This window comes from Anabas testudineus, chromosome 1, assembly GCF_900324465.2.
Source record: "Anabas testudineus chromosome 1, fAnaTes1.2, whole genome shotgun sequence".
NCBI classification, from domain to species: Eukaryota; Metazoa; Chordata; class Actinopteri; order Anabantiformes; family Anabantidae; genus Anabas; species Anabas testudineus.
This window is the reverse complement of record NC_046610.1, coordinates 3,433,493-3,452,280: the sequence shown is the minus strand read 5'-3', so window position 1 is coordinate 3,452,280 and position 18,788 is coordinate 3,433,493. Positions and strand designations below refer to the sequence as shown.

General features: G+C 42.4%; 1 protein-coding gene across 1 annotated transcript in view; it reads right to left on the bottom strand.

The window, feature by feature from the left end:
* Nucleotides 1-2,042: 2,042 nt before the first annotated feature.
* cacna1ab (calcium channel, voltage-dependent, P/Q type, alpha 1A subunit, b) overlaps nt 2,043-18,788 on the bottom strand; it is a 75,620-nt gene continuing 58,874 nt past the window's right edge. The window contains exons 43-46 of the mRNA XM_026360441.1: nt 18,584-18,719; nt 9,711-9,912; nt 8,283-8,521; nt 2,043-7,639 (exon numbers count right to left, since the gene is read on the bottom strand). Of these exons, the coding sequence (XP_026216226.1) occupies nt 6,911-7,639; nt 8,283-8,521; nt 9,711-9,912; nt 18,584-18,719 (1,306 nt within the window). The 3' untranslated portion in view covers nt 2,043-6,910. The remainder of the gene's footprint in view (nt 7,640-8,282; nt 8,522-9,710; nt 9,913-18,583; nt 18,720-18,788) is intronic.

The following is an 18,788-nucleotide window of genomic DNA, read 5'->3' as shown; positions in this document are numbered from 1 at the left end:
TGGCAGGTGTCACGGAGAAAAAGTTTGGATCATTTGTGCAAAAGAAAGTCATTTGTTCACACTAAGAAATTCTGTCTAATATGTCTTTTGGCCCAGCACCAATCACAGAGACAGTAGCTAGGTGAACATCTAGAAGCTGAAGAACCACAAATCTTTTTTTTTTTTTTCAAAGTTTTTTTTAGGTGAACACGAACCTGAAAATCAGAGCTAATGTTGCACCCTGTATGTTGGTAACTGGTTGGTTACTCTAAGTTGTAATGGAGCTCTTACCTGCACCCAGTGGCCAAAATTACTTAGTGCAGCTTTAAAATGAATACAGACGTATTATTATTATTTATTGTGCAGAATAAACTCTGATTTCTGATACCTGCCAGGCCCCACAGACATGCACAACCACCCGCCCACGCTGTAGAAACTGACAAAACACTCTCTCACACGCAAGCATATGAACTCATTCAACCTATGTAGCACACACACACACACACACACACACACACACACACACACACACACACACACATTCATGTTTCATAATGAGTGATGATAGTGAAAGCTCAATACCACTACCTTGTGTTTATAGATGGTATTACATCTGCAATGTAGTGAAAGTGACCAGAACGATGAGACGGAAAACTCAAGGTGAAGATGAGAGGAAAGAAGAATGAAACACAGCGAGAATTAAAGCACATCACATGAACACAATGAGTTTTTCAGAAACTTTATGGATTATATACACAAAAATTACAGAGCCAAAATATACAACAGATGGCATGGGAGACAGAGAGGGAACAGGTGAGAACGTAATAGTCTGGGTCACACCCTTCACCACCATCCTCACTGATTCAGGCTGGAACTAAGCAAGGGTGAGGAGTGGGTGAGGGAGGGGAGGTGAAGATGGCGACGAGGACATTAAAATCTTAAATGCGTGCGCTGTGATGTCTCAGGTGGAGAAATCATCGTGTCCTGTACAGTGTAAGGCACTGAGGGTTACCTACTGTAGCTGATGGTGTCAGGACACGTGCACACACACACGCACACACACACACACACACACACACACGCACACGCTGTATAGTGACATACATAGGCATGTTCACTCACTCACACATGGTCCTCTTAGATGCACACACACCCATACACTCAGAAAAAAGGCTGATTAAGTGAGAGTCAAATGAGAGAAAATCATTTCATAATAATAAATGTAACGTAAAGAATAAAATCATTCTGTGGTTGGAGCTTCTCAGATGTGAGAATTTACTACTTTTCTTTGTTTAATATGACTGTAAATAGAAAATCAGTTTGTTTTTGGGGAAACAAGTTTAAAGTAAGCTGTCATTGTTAAACATTTTTTGCATTATATAATCTTATTTAACACCGACTACTATCCTGCATTTGTACTCTTCTTTCCAAGCTATTTCATTTTTATGCTTCATTATACTTCATTAGTAATTGATTCTATTAGTAAACACACAAAATCCTTCAAGAAAAATTAAGTTCTACTTAAGTTAAATTTATGTTATTATCTTAATATTTCAAACACATTCATGTAATTATGCTGATTTAGCTCAACAGATAATATAACGACAAAAGATATGAAGCATTTTATGGACTACAAAACGAATCAATAAAAATAAATTACTCAATCATACAATGATTAGTTTCAGCCCAAACCTCATTCCCACACATAATGGAAAGCACTTGCACACACCTGTACACACTCCTAAAACACTCTTGCAGACATCCACACACACACACACACACACACACACACAATAAATGTTTCCCGGTTGCAGCAGCAGCCCTGGCCCCCTCACACTGCGTCCGAATGTGGGCTGGGTGAGGGTGACAAAATGGCTTCTGAGCATGAGGATGAGTCCGAAAAGTGGTCCAGTGCCATTGTGAAATTGTGTGTTAACATCACTATGACCTCTGCTGCTGCCCCGCCCGCCCCGAACTCCCACCTGTTACCCTGAACAGAACCCCTACATCATTAAAATACCTCTCTTATCGCCTTTAGACCCTCCCACCCCTCCCTGCCCACCTTGCTCTTGACCCCCCTACACACACGCATGCACACAGCTAGTGCTATACAAAGGGGAGACCACGGCGTGGCTTCAGCTACATAAGCACAACTTTTGGCAGCACTACTGTACATAAAAACCCACTGTGTAGTTTTTTTTTTTTTTTTTTTTTTAAAGAGAGCCCTTATCGTGTTTTTGTTGACACGTTGCCTCACAATTGACCCACTGACACAATTTCACAGCCGACTGAGAGGATGGATCGGTGCGTTTGTTAGTTTTCCCTTCGTCCCAGAACGAAGCATAAACGAAAAAAACAACATTAGTTAGAAGATAAGGACTGATGGATGACAGAAGCCGGAGGTGAAGACACAGAGAGTTGATGTGGAGAGAAGTGATGACTGACTTGCAAAAAACTTTACAATCCCCTCATTACTGTTCAAAAATAAAACCTGTGACACAACAGAAACAAATAAAAATCAGATGCTCCCTTTTGTTTCCAAGAATGGTATTTTTTTCCTCAGGAAACACACACAACATGCCTCCACACACGGGCAGTGTTGTGTGTTGGCCATTTTGGATCTGCTGTTACAATTTTGGACAAGCGAGTGGTGTTGTGGAGCCAAGATGGAGGCGCGATTGTCCTGCCTTTCCATCAACACGCTTGGTGTTGAGTGTGCATTGGCAGGATGTTAATGGGCAGGTGAGGGGTATATAATGTAATGTAGGTTAATGAAAGGAAGGTGTGTGTGTCAGACACTACAATGCCTGATGCCATGCCAGGTAAAACCATAAAACCCAATCGGATGCCTGCTTGTTTTGTAGCCGACTCTTCCTTTTGATTTCTAACTACCTAGCTACCTAACTCTAGAGGGACCTGAGAAGTAAGCAAACTGCTTTGCACCTCTGTAAACCTCTCAGTACACCGCCTGAAACTGGACCCAGGACATCTTGGGATGGACACAAAATGGCGCCATTGTGCCACACCTAACAGGGCGGTGAAGCCAAGAGGGCTAGCTTGTTCAAAACATCTGATAATAGGAGTCCTTTCGAGATAAAACCACTCTCCATCTCTGTGGATGTCTTTTGGTTTTTGGTAACGTTTACAAAAAATTGTGTAAGTGAGAATGGGACTTCTAAGAGATTAAGACCATATCGGGTGCGATACTCAATTACTTATACTCAATTCAAGTCTAGCCTCTTGGCTATTTCCTCAGCCTGGCCCAGTCTCAAAATCACTGCTCTTCCTGTTTTGTTTCTATGCTAGCATGGGAGCCGACCGGACTCGACTTTTAAGGCGCAGTGTGTTTCATCTTGTCTACTACAGAGGGTAAGGGGGGGATGGCTGGGAGCGGCTAAGGGTGAGGAGACTGGAGGGTGATGAATGTGAGTCTGATACAGAAGGCACTGTGGCTCTGTAGGGGTTGGGGAAGTGTCCCCGCCTGCTGTAACTTCTCAAGAAGGGAAGTGAAGGCAGAGGGGTATGGGTTTGCACCCCTCGACTCCCGCCAAACAATCAACAAAAACAACCCCCCCCATCCCCATTTTCACTACGCTATGCTCAACTACTAGGCCTAGAGGCAACACACCTCAGGAGAGGAGAGAAAGATGGAGAGGGAAAAGCGATCAGCTAGTGCAGTGGGGGGGGAAAGACAGCGACAGAGGTACATGGAAGAAAGGGGTTTCACTCTGGGTATGTGTCAAGTGACGTGTGCAAAAGTGGTGTCGAGCTTCACATTTTCTCCGTGCATTCCTGTTTCATTAATCTGTTTTACAGTACCACAGCATTGCAGTTTCTCCTCCGGAAAAATACGATGAGGATGCTTATGAGATCTGCATAGAGTCAAAAGACGTGGACTGGGGTTTGCTTTCTGGCTTCTGCGACTGCGAAGAAAACAGTGCAAGGTTTCAAGAGTAGCTAGATCATCGACCGTGTCGTGAGCATAAACGGTATGCAAAATAAATAAATATCTGGTATTCTAATTATACTCTCTTATCTATAACTACATCTACTATATTATAGCTAGATTTATCCGTAGGTTATCATCTATATTAATCTATACTTTGTCATTTTGTCCTAGAGTTATTGATTATTCAATAATTGTCGTCCCTCATAAACAATAAGGATGAAATTATTAGTGTAGAGTGTTTCTGTCTTGTAATGCCTTTCGTGTCTTCAGCCTTACACTCTGGCAAGCTGAAAGGACAGACGTTAAAGCAAATGTATAGAAAAAGAAAGAGAGCTAGATGAGGAAAGAGAAGTTGATGGATACTGAAGTGTGTTTTGGCAGAGGAGGATTCAGCTTTGCTACAACCTCACGTTTGTATTGGTGTTTTAGTGACTGTTCTCTGGTTATCTAGACCTGAGAGAAGGGGTTGGGGGAGTCAGCATTGGCACAGACAGGCAGACAGAAGAATGGACCGATAAAATATGGCATTCCCCAGGCTACATCCTACATTTCCTGATTAGGACCAAACTTCAGCTATATATCTGACAAAGATACAACAAACAGGTCTAAGAGGAGGTTCCACTCAAGGTCTAGAAACCAGGATGAAGCCTGGAGGCTGTCCTTTAGAGGGGATAGGCAGGACGGACAATGTGTTCTGATAAGTGTCCAGTGGTGGCAAAAAAGAGAGAAAAACACCACCTAATACTGACTAACAACAACACTGTACCACCAACACTGTGCTGTCACGGTAGGCAATCGATCTAAAAAACTGTTATTAAAAAATGCCAAATGGAGGGAAAAGTGGAAGAATTCAACCTTGGTAGAACTCGTCATCTGCAGTTTAAAATGCAGAAAAAGTCTTCTTCAATCTCAATAAACTAGTCTAACGCTCAGTCTGAACATGAATTCTTGATCTTTGGGTTGGCTTGACAAGATTACTTAGCCCATGAATCGCTGCAAATCAGGTACTGAGACTCCCCTGACCTCCACTATTTTGAAGAGAGAGTGTATCTTAAAGCGTTGCGTTACAACACGCAACACTGTTAGGTGAATGTTCCCAAGCCGTCATTGCCCCAAAATGTTGCAGGAAGGCATCAGGAACCCGGTAAACGTCATTGAATGGGGGAATAAAAACATAACGTATGTAAACAAGATGGACATAGCATACTTGAACTCCAAATAACATGACAACAAATCTACAGCAACAGTTCTATCAATCAATCAATCAATCCATCATCATCAGTATTGTCATCATCATCATCATCATCATCATCATTTTGCATTGACATTGATATCATTATTCATAAGACTATCATCATTAACAATAATAAATCAAGTGTGGTAGAAGTCCGCTTCTCTCCACTCTTTCTCCCTCTTGTTTCTCAAGGACAGGAACTTTTTAATGTGAGCCTGCAGTATTCCCTGTCTTTCAGCAGGTTGTAGAAACAGAGCTTTTGAACCATATCGGCAGAAAACTGAAACAAAAGAGCCAACTGTTAAAGCCTGTTTTGGGTAAAAAAAAGAAGACATGAGAGAGAGAGAGGAGTCTGAAAGAAGAGAACTTCTTTTGTAAACCTAAATGCAAAGTTTCCTATAAAGCCCCCAGGTCCCACCCACACCAGTTAGATTTCCTCTCTAGTATGTATTTAATCAATCATGCAGGTTTCCATCAAATTTTGGACTCCGAAAAAGATCAAAGGAGGCTGAGCGAATGCAACAGAAGAACCAAGCTCCAATGTCCGAAGAAGAACAAGAAGGAGAAGTAATCGATAGAAGAAATACTGAAGAAATTAGTCTTTTTCCCCATCCCTCCTTTCCTCTCCTCCGCCCCATTCAACCGCGTGATATAATTTCCTGTCAGGTCATCTTTCGCTGTGTGTTGGGACAAGCAACCAAGGAGGAAAGGGCTAGACTAGTGTCCGACTGCCTTCTCTAGGTATCTGAGCCCACCCCGCCATAGTGCACTCAAACAGGAAGTGAGCCCACACTCTGCCCCGTCCCCCCGTTAACGCCAACACCGGACAGGAAGTGATGTCACACCAGTTCTGTCAGCATTAGGTGAGTCTTTAACAGTAAACAGAGATGATAAAACTCATCAAATATCAGCCAGCGCTGAGATTGGCTGGTTTTTGCAGTATAGGCGGAGCTTCCTGGTTCTGTCCCTCGGAAAGGAAAAAGGTTAAAGATAAAGTGGTTGTTCTCCCTTTTTTTCTTTTCATTGTTTGTCATGTAAAGTTTCATCTTATTCTTCATTGTTCAAGTTAGATTTTCTGGAGGCATAGCTTGGCATGTGAGGGTTAGGGGGTCCTGGCTTTTTGTTGATTTATTTTTCTTTAAACATATCAAGGAGCTGAGTCAAAGCAGTAGACTCCATGTTCTTGCTCATTTCCAGGCTTTTTAAATTAGCAAACTGGCCAGTGACAGGCAGCGGACATCGGACAAAACCAACCAATTGCGTGCCAGTCTGAGATAAGTGCGTTGTAAACTGCAGTCACCATTCGCTGTTTATACAACGGCATGCTCCTCCCTCCCTTGTTCCCACATTTCTTTCTTCCTTCTGTGGCCTGGCCTTGCTGGTCAAGCAGAGAATACTGGGAAGTGTAGTTCTGAGACAGAGAGGTGGAGGTAAACTGTGCCCAGGTCTCGCCCTTGTTGCCTTAGCGGTCTCTTTTTCATTTATCCGTAGGCTGCTCTGTCACCAATTTGAGTCTTACACAAAATGTGTAAAAATCTATTTGCAGCACCATCACCCCCTCCCCTCCGCCCCTTTCTCTGACTTCTGAGTCCAAGGGGTGAAGGTAGGGGGTGTGGAGGTCATCCAACCCCCCAAACATTTACACCAAACCTGCTTTATTAAAAGTCTATGTATCCAAGGCCAGAGCACTGGCTGCTGCTGTTCTTCTTCTCCTCTCCTGCCCTTACCCCTTTCGCTCCCTGTGGTTGCTAGCACCAGTCATCCTCATCCGTTTCACTATAAGGTTCATGCAGGCCCTTGCGAGGCCCTCTGGCATGAGGGGGGCGGTGGTGGGGATGAGGGGGTGCCCCAGGTGGTCCCCTCCGATGCGGGGAAGGTGAGGATGAGCGGTAGCCATTGGGCACCCTACGTGGATGTGGGTGAGGGGGAGGAGGGGGCCCATGGCGGGCAGTCCTAGGTGAGCGCGGGTGTGGGTGAGGATTTCCCGCATGTGGATGTGGGTTGCCATGGGAGAGGCTCTGCTCATAGGCAGGGGGCTCATGGTGCCTTTCGTACTCGTAGTCACGCTCGTAGAAGGGCCCATCACCCTCCAGGCTGTCCCTAGGCGGAGGCCCACTCCAGCGGCCTCGGTGAGGGGATCTAGGTGAGCCATGGAGAGGTGACCGTGGGGACTGGTGTCTAGGGGAACGCGGCGAACCGTGCCGTGAAGAGGAGCCACCGTGGTGGGGAGAGGCTTGGCGTGATGGGGGCCGGTGGTGGTAGCCTCTTTCATGGTCTGGTGGGGAGAAGTGTCGAGGGGAGGGTGAGCGCAGGCGCCCTGGCCCTGGAGGGCCATAGCTAGGTTTGCGGACAGTGGGGGAGTAGGTGACATGCGGACGGGGGACGGCAGGGGTCTGGGGCAGCTGCCGACGGCCTCTCCGTGGAGTGCTGGTCCCCGAGGTGGAAGGGACCGGGCTGCCGCTCACCGAACTACTGCCCTACAGCAAAATGTAAACAAGGAAAATCAAAACGCACCACAACAACAGAGACCAGAATAGAGCAGAGAGGTGGTAAATTGATAGATAGATAGATAGATAGATAGATAGATAGATAGATAGATAGATAGATAGATAGATTGTTGAAAAATCATTCAAAAACAGTGATGAGGCAAAAAATTGACAACAAGAAGCCACACATCACATTGAAGAAAATGGACAGAGAGAGAAACAGTGACAAAGAAAAAAGCATAACACAAAAAAGAGAGATTGATATCCATAAGTAGGTGTATGTGAAATAACTGTGTGAACTCTTATTGGATAAAAGAGCAGTTGTTTGTTGTCTTGGGTGCAAAAGGCAGCGGTTAGGAATAATCAATATTAAACCAACCATTCCTAATGAAATGCAAAAATCAACCCTGCTGTGTCAACCAGACTGAGAATTACTATTTGTAAGCACTGAAACATCCATATTGCTGTAAGGGTTTTATCCATCCTGTACTGAGTAAAAAGGTTTTCATAAAGGGGTCTACACATATGGAAATTAAGAAGATGAAACAGGAAAAACAATAGGGAGTTAGTATTGGGAAATGATCCCTCATATTCTATGACTTTTGGCATTTACTTTGGTGTTTTTGGAGCCCACCTGTCTGTGACCTCGTCCATCTGGTCCCTCACTGGGTGACCGGGACCAGTGGCGATCATGTGGATGTCTGTGGGGGTAGTCGTGGCGCTCAGGACCATAACGCTCCTTGTCCATGGAGCTGTGGTGGTGATGATGGTGATGGTGGTGACGACGGTCCTTAGTTCGGCCGCGATCTCGCTCACGCTCCTTAGGCGGCAAGTCACCTGACTGCGTGGTGGTGCTGAGATCTGTACCTAGGCCTAGCAAGGACATGTCTCACTTTACATTTGCAAATTATAAAACATTCATTACTGAGCCAAGAGATAAGCTACCCAGGAAAATAAATTCTCATGGGAAAGGCAAGTGAAAAGTAATTTACATGGAAACGAGCTAAAACAATTAAAATAACAGAGTAAAAAGGAAATAATAAAAAAAAAAAAAAAATCCACCACACCTGGGCAGTCACATGTGGAGCAAAGTAATTTAAATCACCATTACATCATCGCAGCATCATAACTTTAGAGTCTGAGAAGCAGAGTTAAGGATTCTCAATCAGATTAGAGAGCACTCCAATTATAAAGAGGATTTAGAGTTTAACTGTGCTAGCCTTGTTGGATTAGTTTTACAGCTGAAGCATGCAATTTGCACTTGCAATTAGTGATGAAGTGGGCTATCTGCTTGTGCAATGTTCTTTTTAAGGACTTCTTTGTACCAAGACTTGACTTGCATAAAATCTAGTGATTATGATGACAACTCTCTACTCTTACAGCAGCTCAATAAATGCACATATTACTCTTAACTGCCTCAACTTCTGATACTAAATCACCCTTTACCATATTGCACAGCCAACACTGCATTCAGTATTTCATTTTACTACTGCATTAAGGACACTATGGCAATGTTTTACCTTTATTACATTTCTAATCCTGGTGTGTTTCTTGTAAATTTAGAGATATGTAAATATGCAACATGTGTCATACTTCATCAATTCTCTACAGAAATATTGCTGCTGATTCTGTTAAGGATATGTTTTCCTTATCAGTTGATGCCCAGTAACTTAGAAAATCATATAACAGCTACTTGTGCTGACAGTGCTGTTGCTCAGCATTAGAAAGATGAACCAATTCCTGAATCCAACTGAAAATGTCTTTGCTAATAAAAGCTTAATGCCACGCTGCAGGACCTGAATAACCGGAGAACTTTACAATCCCACTGGTAGCATCACCTAACATTTTAGTGATGCATGATGCTAATGTGCTAAAGGACAAGCTATTCGTTGTTTTTATGCATGTCACACTCAACTTTCCAGGGTATTTTTAGACTTCTACAATTTAGAATGTGAGTGTGCAGGCTTAGTGTTAATCCTAGCAGAGTTGAGCCTCCTAACAATTAACACTTTGAAAAATTAAATGTAAAATATACAGTGTTTGACCACTGTGAGTGGCACACCTGTGTCTGCGTCGGTGTATCTGGTCAGGGAGCGCTGTGACGTACGATGACTCCTGTCCCTATGTCTGCGTCCTCCTCCATGTCTCCCCTCCTCAGACACCACCCTCTCCAGGGAGTAATCGTCCAACCTTACACCCCGACCTGTACGGCCATGGACCAGGCTGGAGGTGGAGCGACGCATTGGACTCGTGTCGGTGATGGTCTGTGAGGATTAAGGAGAGAGCGGAGAAATAAACAGAAAAGGGGAGAAGGACAGATAGATTGGGAGAACATGCAGTAGGAGAGAAAGTGACAAGATAATAAGTGAGGGAGAAAAGAGGAAAAAAATAGTGGGGGAAAGAGAAAGAAAGAGAGGAGAAAATAGGTGAGACTGAATGCATCCTAACTGGTGGAGTCCATCCTCAGCTGCTAGAAGGACCACAGTGACGTAGCTGACTTTTACTGAGTGTATGACACTACTACATGTGGTTTAAGGTTAATCACTGTGTTTTCCTGTATGTTCAATATCTGACTCTGGTCAAACAATAATACTGATAATTCCTGGGTTTAGCGGGCCGTGGGTAACTGCACTGGGTCAATCCAGGTTTTCACAGATTGCATTTGGTTGTAATATGAACATTTTGGCTGCTATGCTGTTCTGCACATCTAATCTGAAACTAATGATTTATGAGTACTGGTTAGTCGTCTAACAGTGTTTGTATTCATGTAGCTTGATTTTAACACATAGCACCTAGAATCCCTAACTTAGACAAGCACATGTGATACCATGCTTCTCCACCAAAACATGGAGGAATGAAACACAGAGAGGTAATTTGACAGGAAGAGATGAAAGGGCCAGAGAGGCAGAGAGCAAGCATCAAGGAGCACTATAGAAACCATGCCTCACATGCACAGTGCACAGGAGCCTTTTAAACCCTTCTACATGGCGTCCATATTTAATTAAAGTCATACTCAGGTTGGAATATCCTTTTCAAACCTGATATATTAAAAAATGCACATTACTTAGTTACAAAAACTAATTGTAGTAGAAGTAGTTAAAGAATTGTATCTTGGAGGTAATCACTGGCAGTTTGTTGCTATTCTAACCCTTGGATTAACATAATCTTTGTACATTACCATTTTATTTCTTATTGCAGGCATCATACAAATGTCAAATTTATACAATGTTACTTCATTGTTTGTCCCAAAACATTTAGTTGGTCTGTTTTAAGTATTTCTCAACACTGAGTATGGCATAAAGGAAACATGGCAGCCATGTACATAGTTATGGTAAACTGACATTCCATCAGCTTCAAATGGTCTGGTCAAAATGCTCTGCAAGAACCCAACAGGAAAATCCTACAGGTTGATTATTCTATGTCGAAATCTGTCATGGGACAAAGGTTTGCATGTTGATAATAATGTTTAAATTTGTTGATTTGTGATGGTCACATCAGTGCAGCAAGGTGTTCACTCTGGGCCTTCTTGGATTTCACAAATGTAAGTTAGTTCTGCTGCTATAGGTTAGTCTGCTGGGGGACCTCTACTGATACACGAGCTCCTGTCCTCTGTCCATTCAAATGCCAACATTGTATGTCAATAATTTTGTCTTTTTTCTCTCTTGTAGTTGTGTTTCCTCCTCTCTGTTCTCCTCAGCCTTGGAGCTGTATATCTCCAGAGTCCAGTTACTGGTTCTACCAACCTGTCCAGTGTTTTTGCTGCTGTTCTTTTCTCTCTCTCCTCTTTCCACTCACCCCAATCAGTCGGGGCAGATGGCCGCCCACCCTGAGCCTGGATCTGCTGGAGGTTTCTTCCTCTGAAGGGAGTCTTTCTTCTCTACTGTCTCCTAGTGCTGCTCTAGTTGGATTGTTGGGTTTTCTCTGTTCACAGTTATATTTTGTAAGGTCCTAAACCTTAAACACTGTAAAGTGCCTTGAGATGAAATTGTTGTGATTTGGCGCTATACGAATAAAATTTAACTGAAATTGAATTGAAAAACAATGGGGAGCAAGTTAAATATTTACTTCTGTTCTGTATATTAAATAGAAATATTTTCACACCTTCCTAATTAATATGCACAGGTATCTGTTTTGCTTATATATCACATACATGTAACTATGCTTTTGCATTAAGACAATTCAAACAACATCAGGTACAACAGTGATTCAGAGCAAGCTGGACATCAAACTCGCTCCAGTTTAGCTCAACGACGTAATAAGAACATAATGTTTCCTGGAACCTGTCTGGCATGTGTTTCCTGCTGGGTTTGGATCAGATTGTTGTGACCAGGACAGAACCCTGCTGATACTTCGAACCCTAGAGTAAGTTTCACATCAGCCTGATGATCAAGCACATGTCAGTCTGCAAGCAGCAGCCCGGACAAAGTCTCAGATGAGCACGGGAAGATTCAACTTCCTGGCCTACACACACACACTAACACACACACACACACACACATACTCGGAGCAGCCTGACACAAGCCATGCACGCCCTGTGTATCGCAGGTACCACAATACTACATGTGTACTATTAATATGTTTCCACAAACACACACACACAGAATGAAAGCATGTGTTACCTTCCACTTTTTCTGGGTGTCTATTTTGACACATGTATGTTTCTTTTCAACATTTATGTTGACTACAAGCCCTCCACCCCGACCCCTATTTTATGTGTTGTAACTAAGGACTTTACACAGCTTTTTGTGAAAACTAGAAATGACTACTTGGGTTGTGATCTCAAGTTAAAGTTAATGAGAGGATTTTAGGAATCTCCATTTGCCTTATTTGGGTTTGTATGAATACTAAACAGACTACATCTACAAAACAGAAGTTATAAAACTACTGTTAATTACACTAAATAGAGTCGTTTATTTATCCCAAATGAAAAGAAATACTACTTCTCATGAATGCTCACACTCATATTACTAATACTGTTTCTGTTTCTTTGCATACATTTCCAGACAATTAGAAGTTTTTCAAAGAAATTGTGCATTGACAAGTTACAAACAATGTCCAAATATTGAAGATGACACAGCTGCTATAAGTGGCTCCATTCTGCTTTTTCACCTTTCAGACTACTCAATGACAGCAACACTCTTATATTTATACAGCACTTCCTCTCCATCACATCCATGGTCAGACTCAGCTCTGCCGCATCATGCATGACTAACGACATGCCGGTGCGTTGCCAATGCCCTGCACAGGCCAACAGTAGCACATCAGGCCAGTCCATGCTTTTGTCATTCACTGTTCGGCCCCAGTTCTGCAGCAATGCAACAGATGCAAAGATACATGTACCACACACACACACACACACACACACACACACACACACACACACACACACACACACACACACACACACCCACACACACCCACACACACTTTTGTATGGCAGTCAGTGTGAGGACACTCATTGACATAATGCATTTCCTAGCCCCTTACGTAGGCCATGCTAATCTACTCTGTTTCAATTTTGTATTTATCACATGTACTGCCTAACCCTAACCATCACAACTAACTGCCTCACCCTAAACGTTACCCTAACCCTAACCAAAACTTAACTCTTAACCCCAAAATTGCTCTTTAAACACCCTTCTCATTGTGAGGACCAGCTAAAATGTCTTCATTTTGTAAAAATGTCCTCTCTCCAATGGTTAAAAATTCACGCTGGTCCTCACATACAGTACAAACAGCCATACAAACACAGACAGACACACACACACACACACACACACACAGCGGCATACAAGCAAACTCTTGGGAAACTGATTACAGAAAACAAACAATGGAGGGCAGAGCAACCTCAACACAAACAGACATGGGAGAGAAGGAAAGCAAGAACGAGGAGAAAGAGAAGGAAAGACGGCTCAAGGAAGAGCTGGATAGGATTGGAAGGTTAAAAAAGAAAGAGCTAATCTGAGGAGATCTGAATAATAACAATTAGGCTGTGGTTGATTTTAAAATCGACTACAGCCTAAGTGGGTGGGATTCTCTGCAGCAACACAACTCAGATGGTGTCTTGTTTGGGTTGAAGAAAACACAGAACATCGCACATTAAATCAGCTTTCAAGCCGTTTCATCACGGTCACACTAGGCTACTAAACTACGTATTGAGTAAATCAATGAATACAAAGGGAAAAAAATTATTTTGTTTGGCATTTTCCTAAAATCTGCATTTGTTCTCTGGTGGACTTAAATCCCACCACCTGCAGTGTTCACTCCTCTTTTTAATGTCATACATGTCAGTCGATTTCTTACAGGTTTTGGAAAATCGGGAGTGAGACTGCTGAGTGTGCAGAAGTGGAAACACAAAGCTGAAAAGTTTAGCCTGGGATCTTTTGAGGTGAAGTAAGAGTTCTTTCTGTTCTCTTTCTCCAGTGAGCAAGAGTTCACACTGAATTGCTGTTCATTAGTATGAAAATTTGGGTTTAATATAATGAAAACCCAGAGTATTGTAACTTTAAGATGCTCCAATATTGGATGGTATTTTAGAAAGGCTGCCAGACACTCAATTAGCGACTGACAGACCAGCTAAGACCACCTGAACCGTCCTACTGCAGTTAAAACCAACCCAACAACAACCAGCAAACTGCAGTCTGGTGCCGATCCAGTTCAAAAATAACTACAGAAAGACAGAAGACGAGAGAGAGAGAGAGAGAGAGAGAGAGAGAGAGAGAGAGAGAGAGAGAGAGAGAGAGAGAGAGAGAGAGAGAGGTACATACACTGAGGTTATTTCCGCGAGGCCTGTGTCTCCTCCGCTGCAGAGCAGGCAAACACAGAGATGATACGTAGAGCAGAGCAGAGTGGTGTGCATACACACACACACACACACACACACACACACACACACACACACACACACACACACACACACACACACACACACACACACAACAGAGCATACACACACACAAACACACACACACACAGCATACACCAGACGTAACATAGCCACCAGGACCAAAGAAGAACAGAGGCAGAGATAGAGAAAGAGATAGAAATTAATAAATGAGCAGATGCATTGAGAAACAAGAAGGAGAAGATGGATTATGAGATTAGTTTGAGGAGACGAGTTATAATTTGGGAAAGAGAAGAGAAAAAAATAGAGAAGAAACACATGACATTGAAAAAGTAAAAGGAAGGGGAAGATGAAAAAGTGAGTACAGATACATGTAAACCATATGAAAGGAAGTGATATAGAGGGACAGAGAGAGGAGACAGGAGAAAGAGAGAAAACCCAGTTAATTTAGGTCTGCGCGCACACACACACACACACACACACACACACACACACACACACACACAAACATACACACACACACAAACATACACACACTTACCGAAACAGCATGAACTCTCTGTAAGGCAGAGCAGTGTTAGAAGACAGTAAGTAACAGTGTACAGACACACACACATATACTATATATGCAACACGCATACAGACGCACACGGGACATTGTCTACTCTTCCACGATCGGCTACGTTTCTCTCTAGTTATATCATAAGAACAGTGTGTGTTCCCAGGCTACTATTAGAGGAAAAGAAGTGTTTCAAACTACAGGCACCAAACTCTGCAGTGTTATGTTTATTCTAATGGACATGGAAGATCAAATGGATGGAACAGGCCCAACATAAAGAGCGGGACACAAGTTTGTCCACCATAATAAACACAGCACAAAATTATCATCTTTAATTTGAGAACAAGTTACTATAAACCTAAATGTGTTATAACATCTAATAGATTTTAGTTTCAGGCGTTAGATCATCATTGACTGGCACTAAAATATACTAGAAATCAAACTAACACCTTCTCTTCTCTCATCATATGCTGCAAACTGTGTGTCCACAGCCACAGTCCTCGTACGTATGTACTCTCCTACTATTTTTTACTGCTCACACAGAAACACTTAATAGAGTAACCAACATACCAAAGTGAGATCAACATGACTTAATGCAGTGACATGTTGGGGGGGGTGGGGGGTCATGCATGTGTTTATAAAGTAAAAGTGTATGCGAGTGTGTGTGCAACTGCAGCCAGAGGCTTCCTTAGTAAAATCGAATGTTTTTAATGGGTTGAAATAGAGTTAAAAGGAAGTTTTCCTTTTGGCATCTTATTGTTTATTTTCCCTAAAGAGAACCGTAAGCAAGTGGATGAAATATCAAACAGCACTTTTTAAAATGTGTATCTCTTTCTTACAAGCTTAAAATTAAAGCATAGCAACAAGAATCAGATGACATTTCACGTTTATATTTTATATTTAAAATAGCTTTACCACTGTGATGTGAGCATGTCCTGTTAAGAGCTGTGAATATTGTTGGGAATCACACCTCCTATTCTCAAGTACTGAGAATCTGCTAAAGATGGAAAGATGTGTGAAAATAGCAGTGTGCAAAAAAAAAATCTGAATTTTGTGCTTATAAGAGTTTGCTGCAATAGATTTGCAGAATAATTCAATTAGGAATTTGTTTTCTAATAATGTCCCTTATACTTTGACAGTTGATACATGTCTACACATCATCTGCAGTTAACTTCACTCCAGTCCCTGTTTGCTTCTCTCTCACTCTCTCACATACACAGGCTTTAGTCAACCTACAGCTTAGATGCCTTTTGTTTAAACACCATGTGCATTTGCATTTATGTCTATGTCCGTGTAATGAGTCCTGTATGATCATTGCTGAAGGAGACGCCACCTCTGGCCACAGTTTCCACAGGATAGAAGGATTTAATGGAAATGCAGTAGGGAACGGGATATGGTTGGAGGGAATAAAATATTCTCAACTGTAGGTTTTCTAGATATATATTTGTATATATATATATATATATATATCTAGGACACTCATCCAGCGCTGGCACACGTGTCGCTCTAAAGTGAGCTGCTGGAGGAGTGGAGTGTGATAGTGAGGGAATGAGGGCTGAGGGAAAAGAGCGAGGGAAGACAAACAAGGTAATCAGACAGAAGGAAGTGATTCTGTAAGAATCTCCCTGCTTAATATCACATCCTGAACCATGTTATAGAATATAGAATCCTATAAGAGATAAAACTATTACTTTTGTTTAGTCTGCATCATGCTCTGTTCTCTTTTTAGGAAGCAAGGAGAGACTTTTTTTATTTCACTTCATCTGCCCTCACTGTCAACACGTATATTGATGGTGTGATGGGTGATGGGTGGGATGAAGGTGCTCACTTGGTTGTCTGCAGAGAGGCGGGGCATGGAGAGGGTCCGCCCGTGCCCATCCATTGGGTGATAGGGCTCAGTGTCGGAGTACCCGTCCCGCCCCATTTCCCTCATCTCTACCGTCTGTAAAAACACAACAAGAGGGGGCGTGACCACCGTCTGCTGAGGGAGGTGCCACTGACTAATGAGGGATGGAGTAACTGACATGCTGTGGTGGGGGACTGGAAATAAACTAAATGAGGTATCAAGACTGTTTATTATGTTTCTTGTCTTTTGTTTGTATTTCTTTTCATTTTCAGAAATAAATCAAGTTTTCATTTATGCAAAGCCAAGAAATGTCCCAAAGCCATCATAAGGATAAGTAATGGGGCCAGTCGGCATACTTCACACATTGGGATCAGTCAAAATGAAGCAGATCAAACTCTGATCTCTATATTCTATGGTTCTCTCTTCTATTGCAGTTATTAGCCTGGGGGGCGAGTTTCTAACAGACACTCAAAGCATAGAGGAGCAGAGAGGAGGTTTAGTTGTACTTGAGTAAACCACAATGCTTATGCAGGAAAAAAAACCACCAATGATGGCGACGAGCAAATTGTCAAACGATTGAAGAACAAAGAACATAAGGTTGCAAAAATGTGACGTCTTTGCATCCCTGTCTGCTAGCAACTCCACATTTCATCCTTAAAGCAGTTTAAGTAGACACTCACTAAGCTAAGTTCAGCAAATTTCCGTGAACAAAAACATTCAGAAGAATATAGTTCTATAGACGTCTAGGTGAAACAGTGGGAACTAATCTTGCAACCAAAGGATCCAAATACCAAGGCAAAAAGATTTCAATCTTTACCGTACATCAGAATAGGACCGAAGAAAGAGATGAGTCGCTGATATGAGATAACATCCCGACAGACAAGTGAACGTTAGCAACAGTGAGGAGGAAAAGGTGAAGATCACAAAACACATCTGAGAAGTCCACACTGACTCAAGACAAGGCTGAAGAGTGGAAAATGGGACAGGAAACAGCAATAAATCAAGAATAGAAAGATGATACTGCTGAGAGAAAACAGGAGATGTAGACTTCCAAACATGAAGATGATGAAATAAAAAGAGACAGATACAGTTTGAATGAAGGAAAGATCTCAGAGGATGCTGCAGTCCACTTAAGTAATCCCAACAACATCCAGTACTTCAAACTTCATGACACAATCTGAACTCTGATCCGACTCTGACAACTTTGTCCAGGTCCTCGAAGATTCAAACAGCTCATCTTTATCTACACACCCATCCAACCACTTTTAGGGATTGAAACCAAGTTATTTACAATAAAACGTGTACGTGAATCATAGAAAGTTGAGCACTTTCACCTTCATACTGTTTACATCTTAGTCATTTTGACTAGAATAACATAGTTTTTATTGAAGACTGTGCACTGAGGTGGGTAAAAGTCATCAAAATTCAGTTTAGGAAAAAAAAAAAGAGTATTCCAATGATGAATTAGTATGAAATATTATAATAAGTAGTGTCGATAAGCTCAGTACAGAGAGAGAGATTTTCACAAGCATCTTAATCTAATATTTCTTTCAAACCAAACACCCTCAGAACACACGTCCTACATCATTATTAATTAACCAGACCAGCACATACCCAACGTGTTTGGAGACACGACCTTGAACTGGTGTGTTACCATGGTGCCCACGTGTGTGTTTGTCTCCATACCTGGGGGTTGTGTCGGTTGTCGTGGAGATCGTCTGGGTAAGGTCTGTCAGGGCTCCAGTTACCCGTCTTTTGAAACATTTCCTGGGCCTTGGCGGTCATCCACGACTGGCTCTCAGTCATGCCACCCTCGGGAGGTCTGACACCCACATACACAAATGTGTTCTTAGTAACTAATAGGAACTAAGATACTTAAAAGAATAAGTTT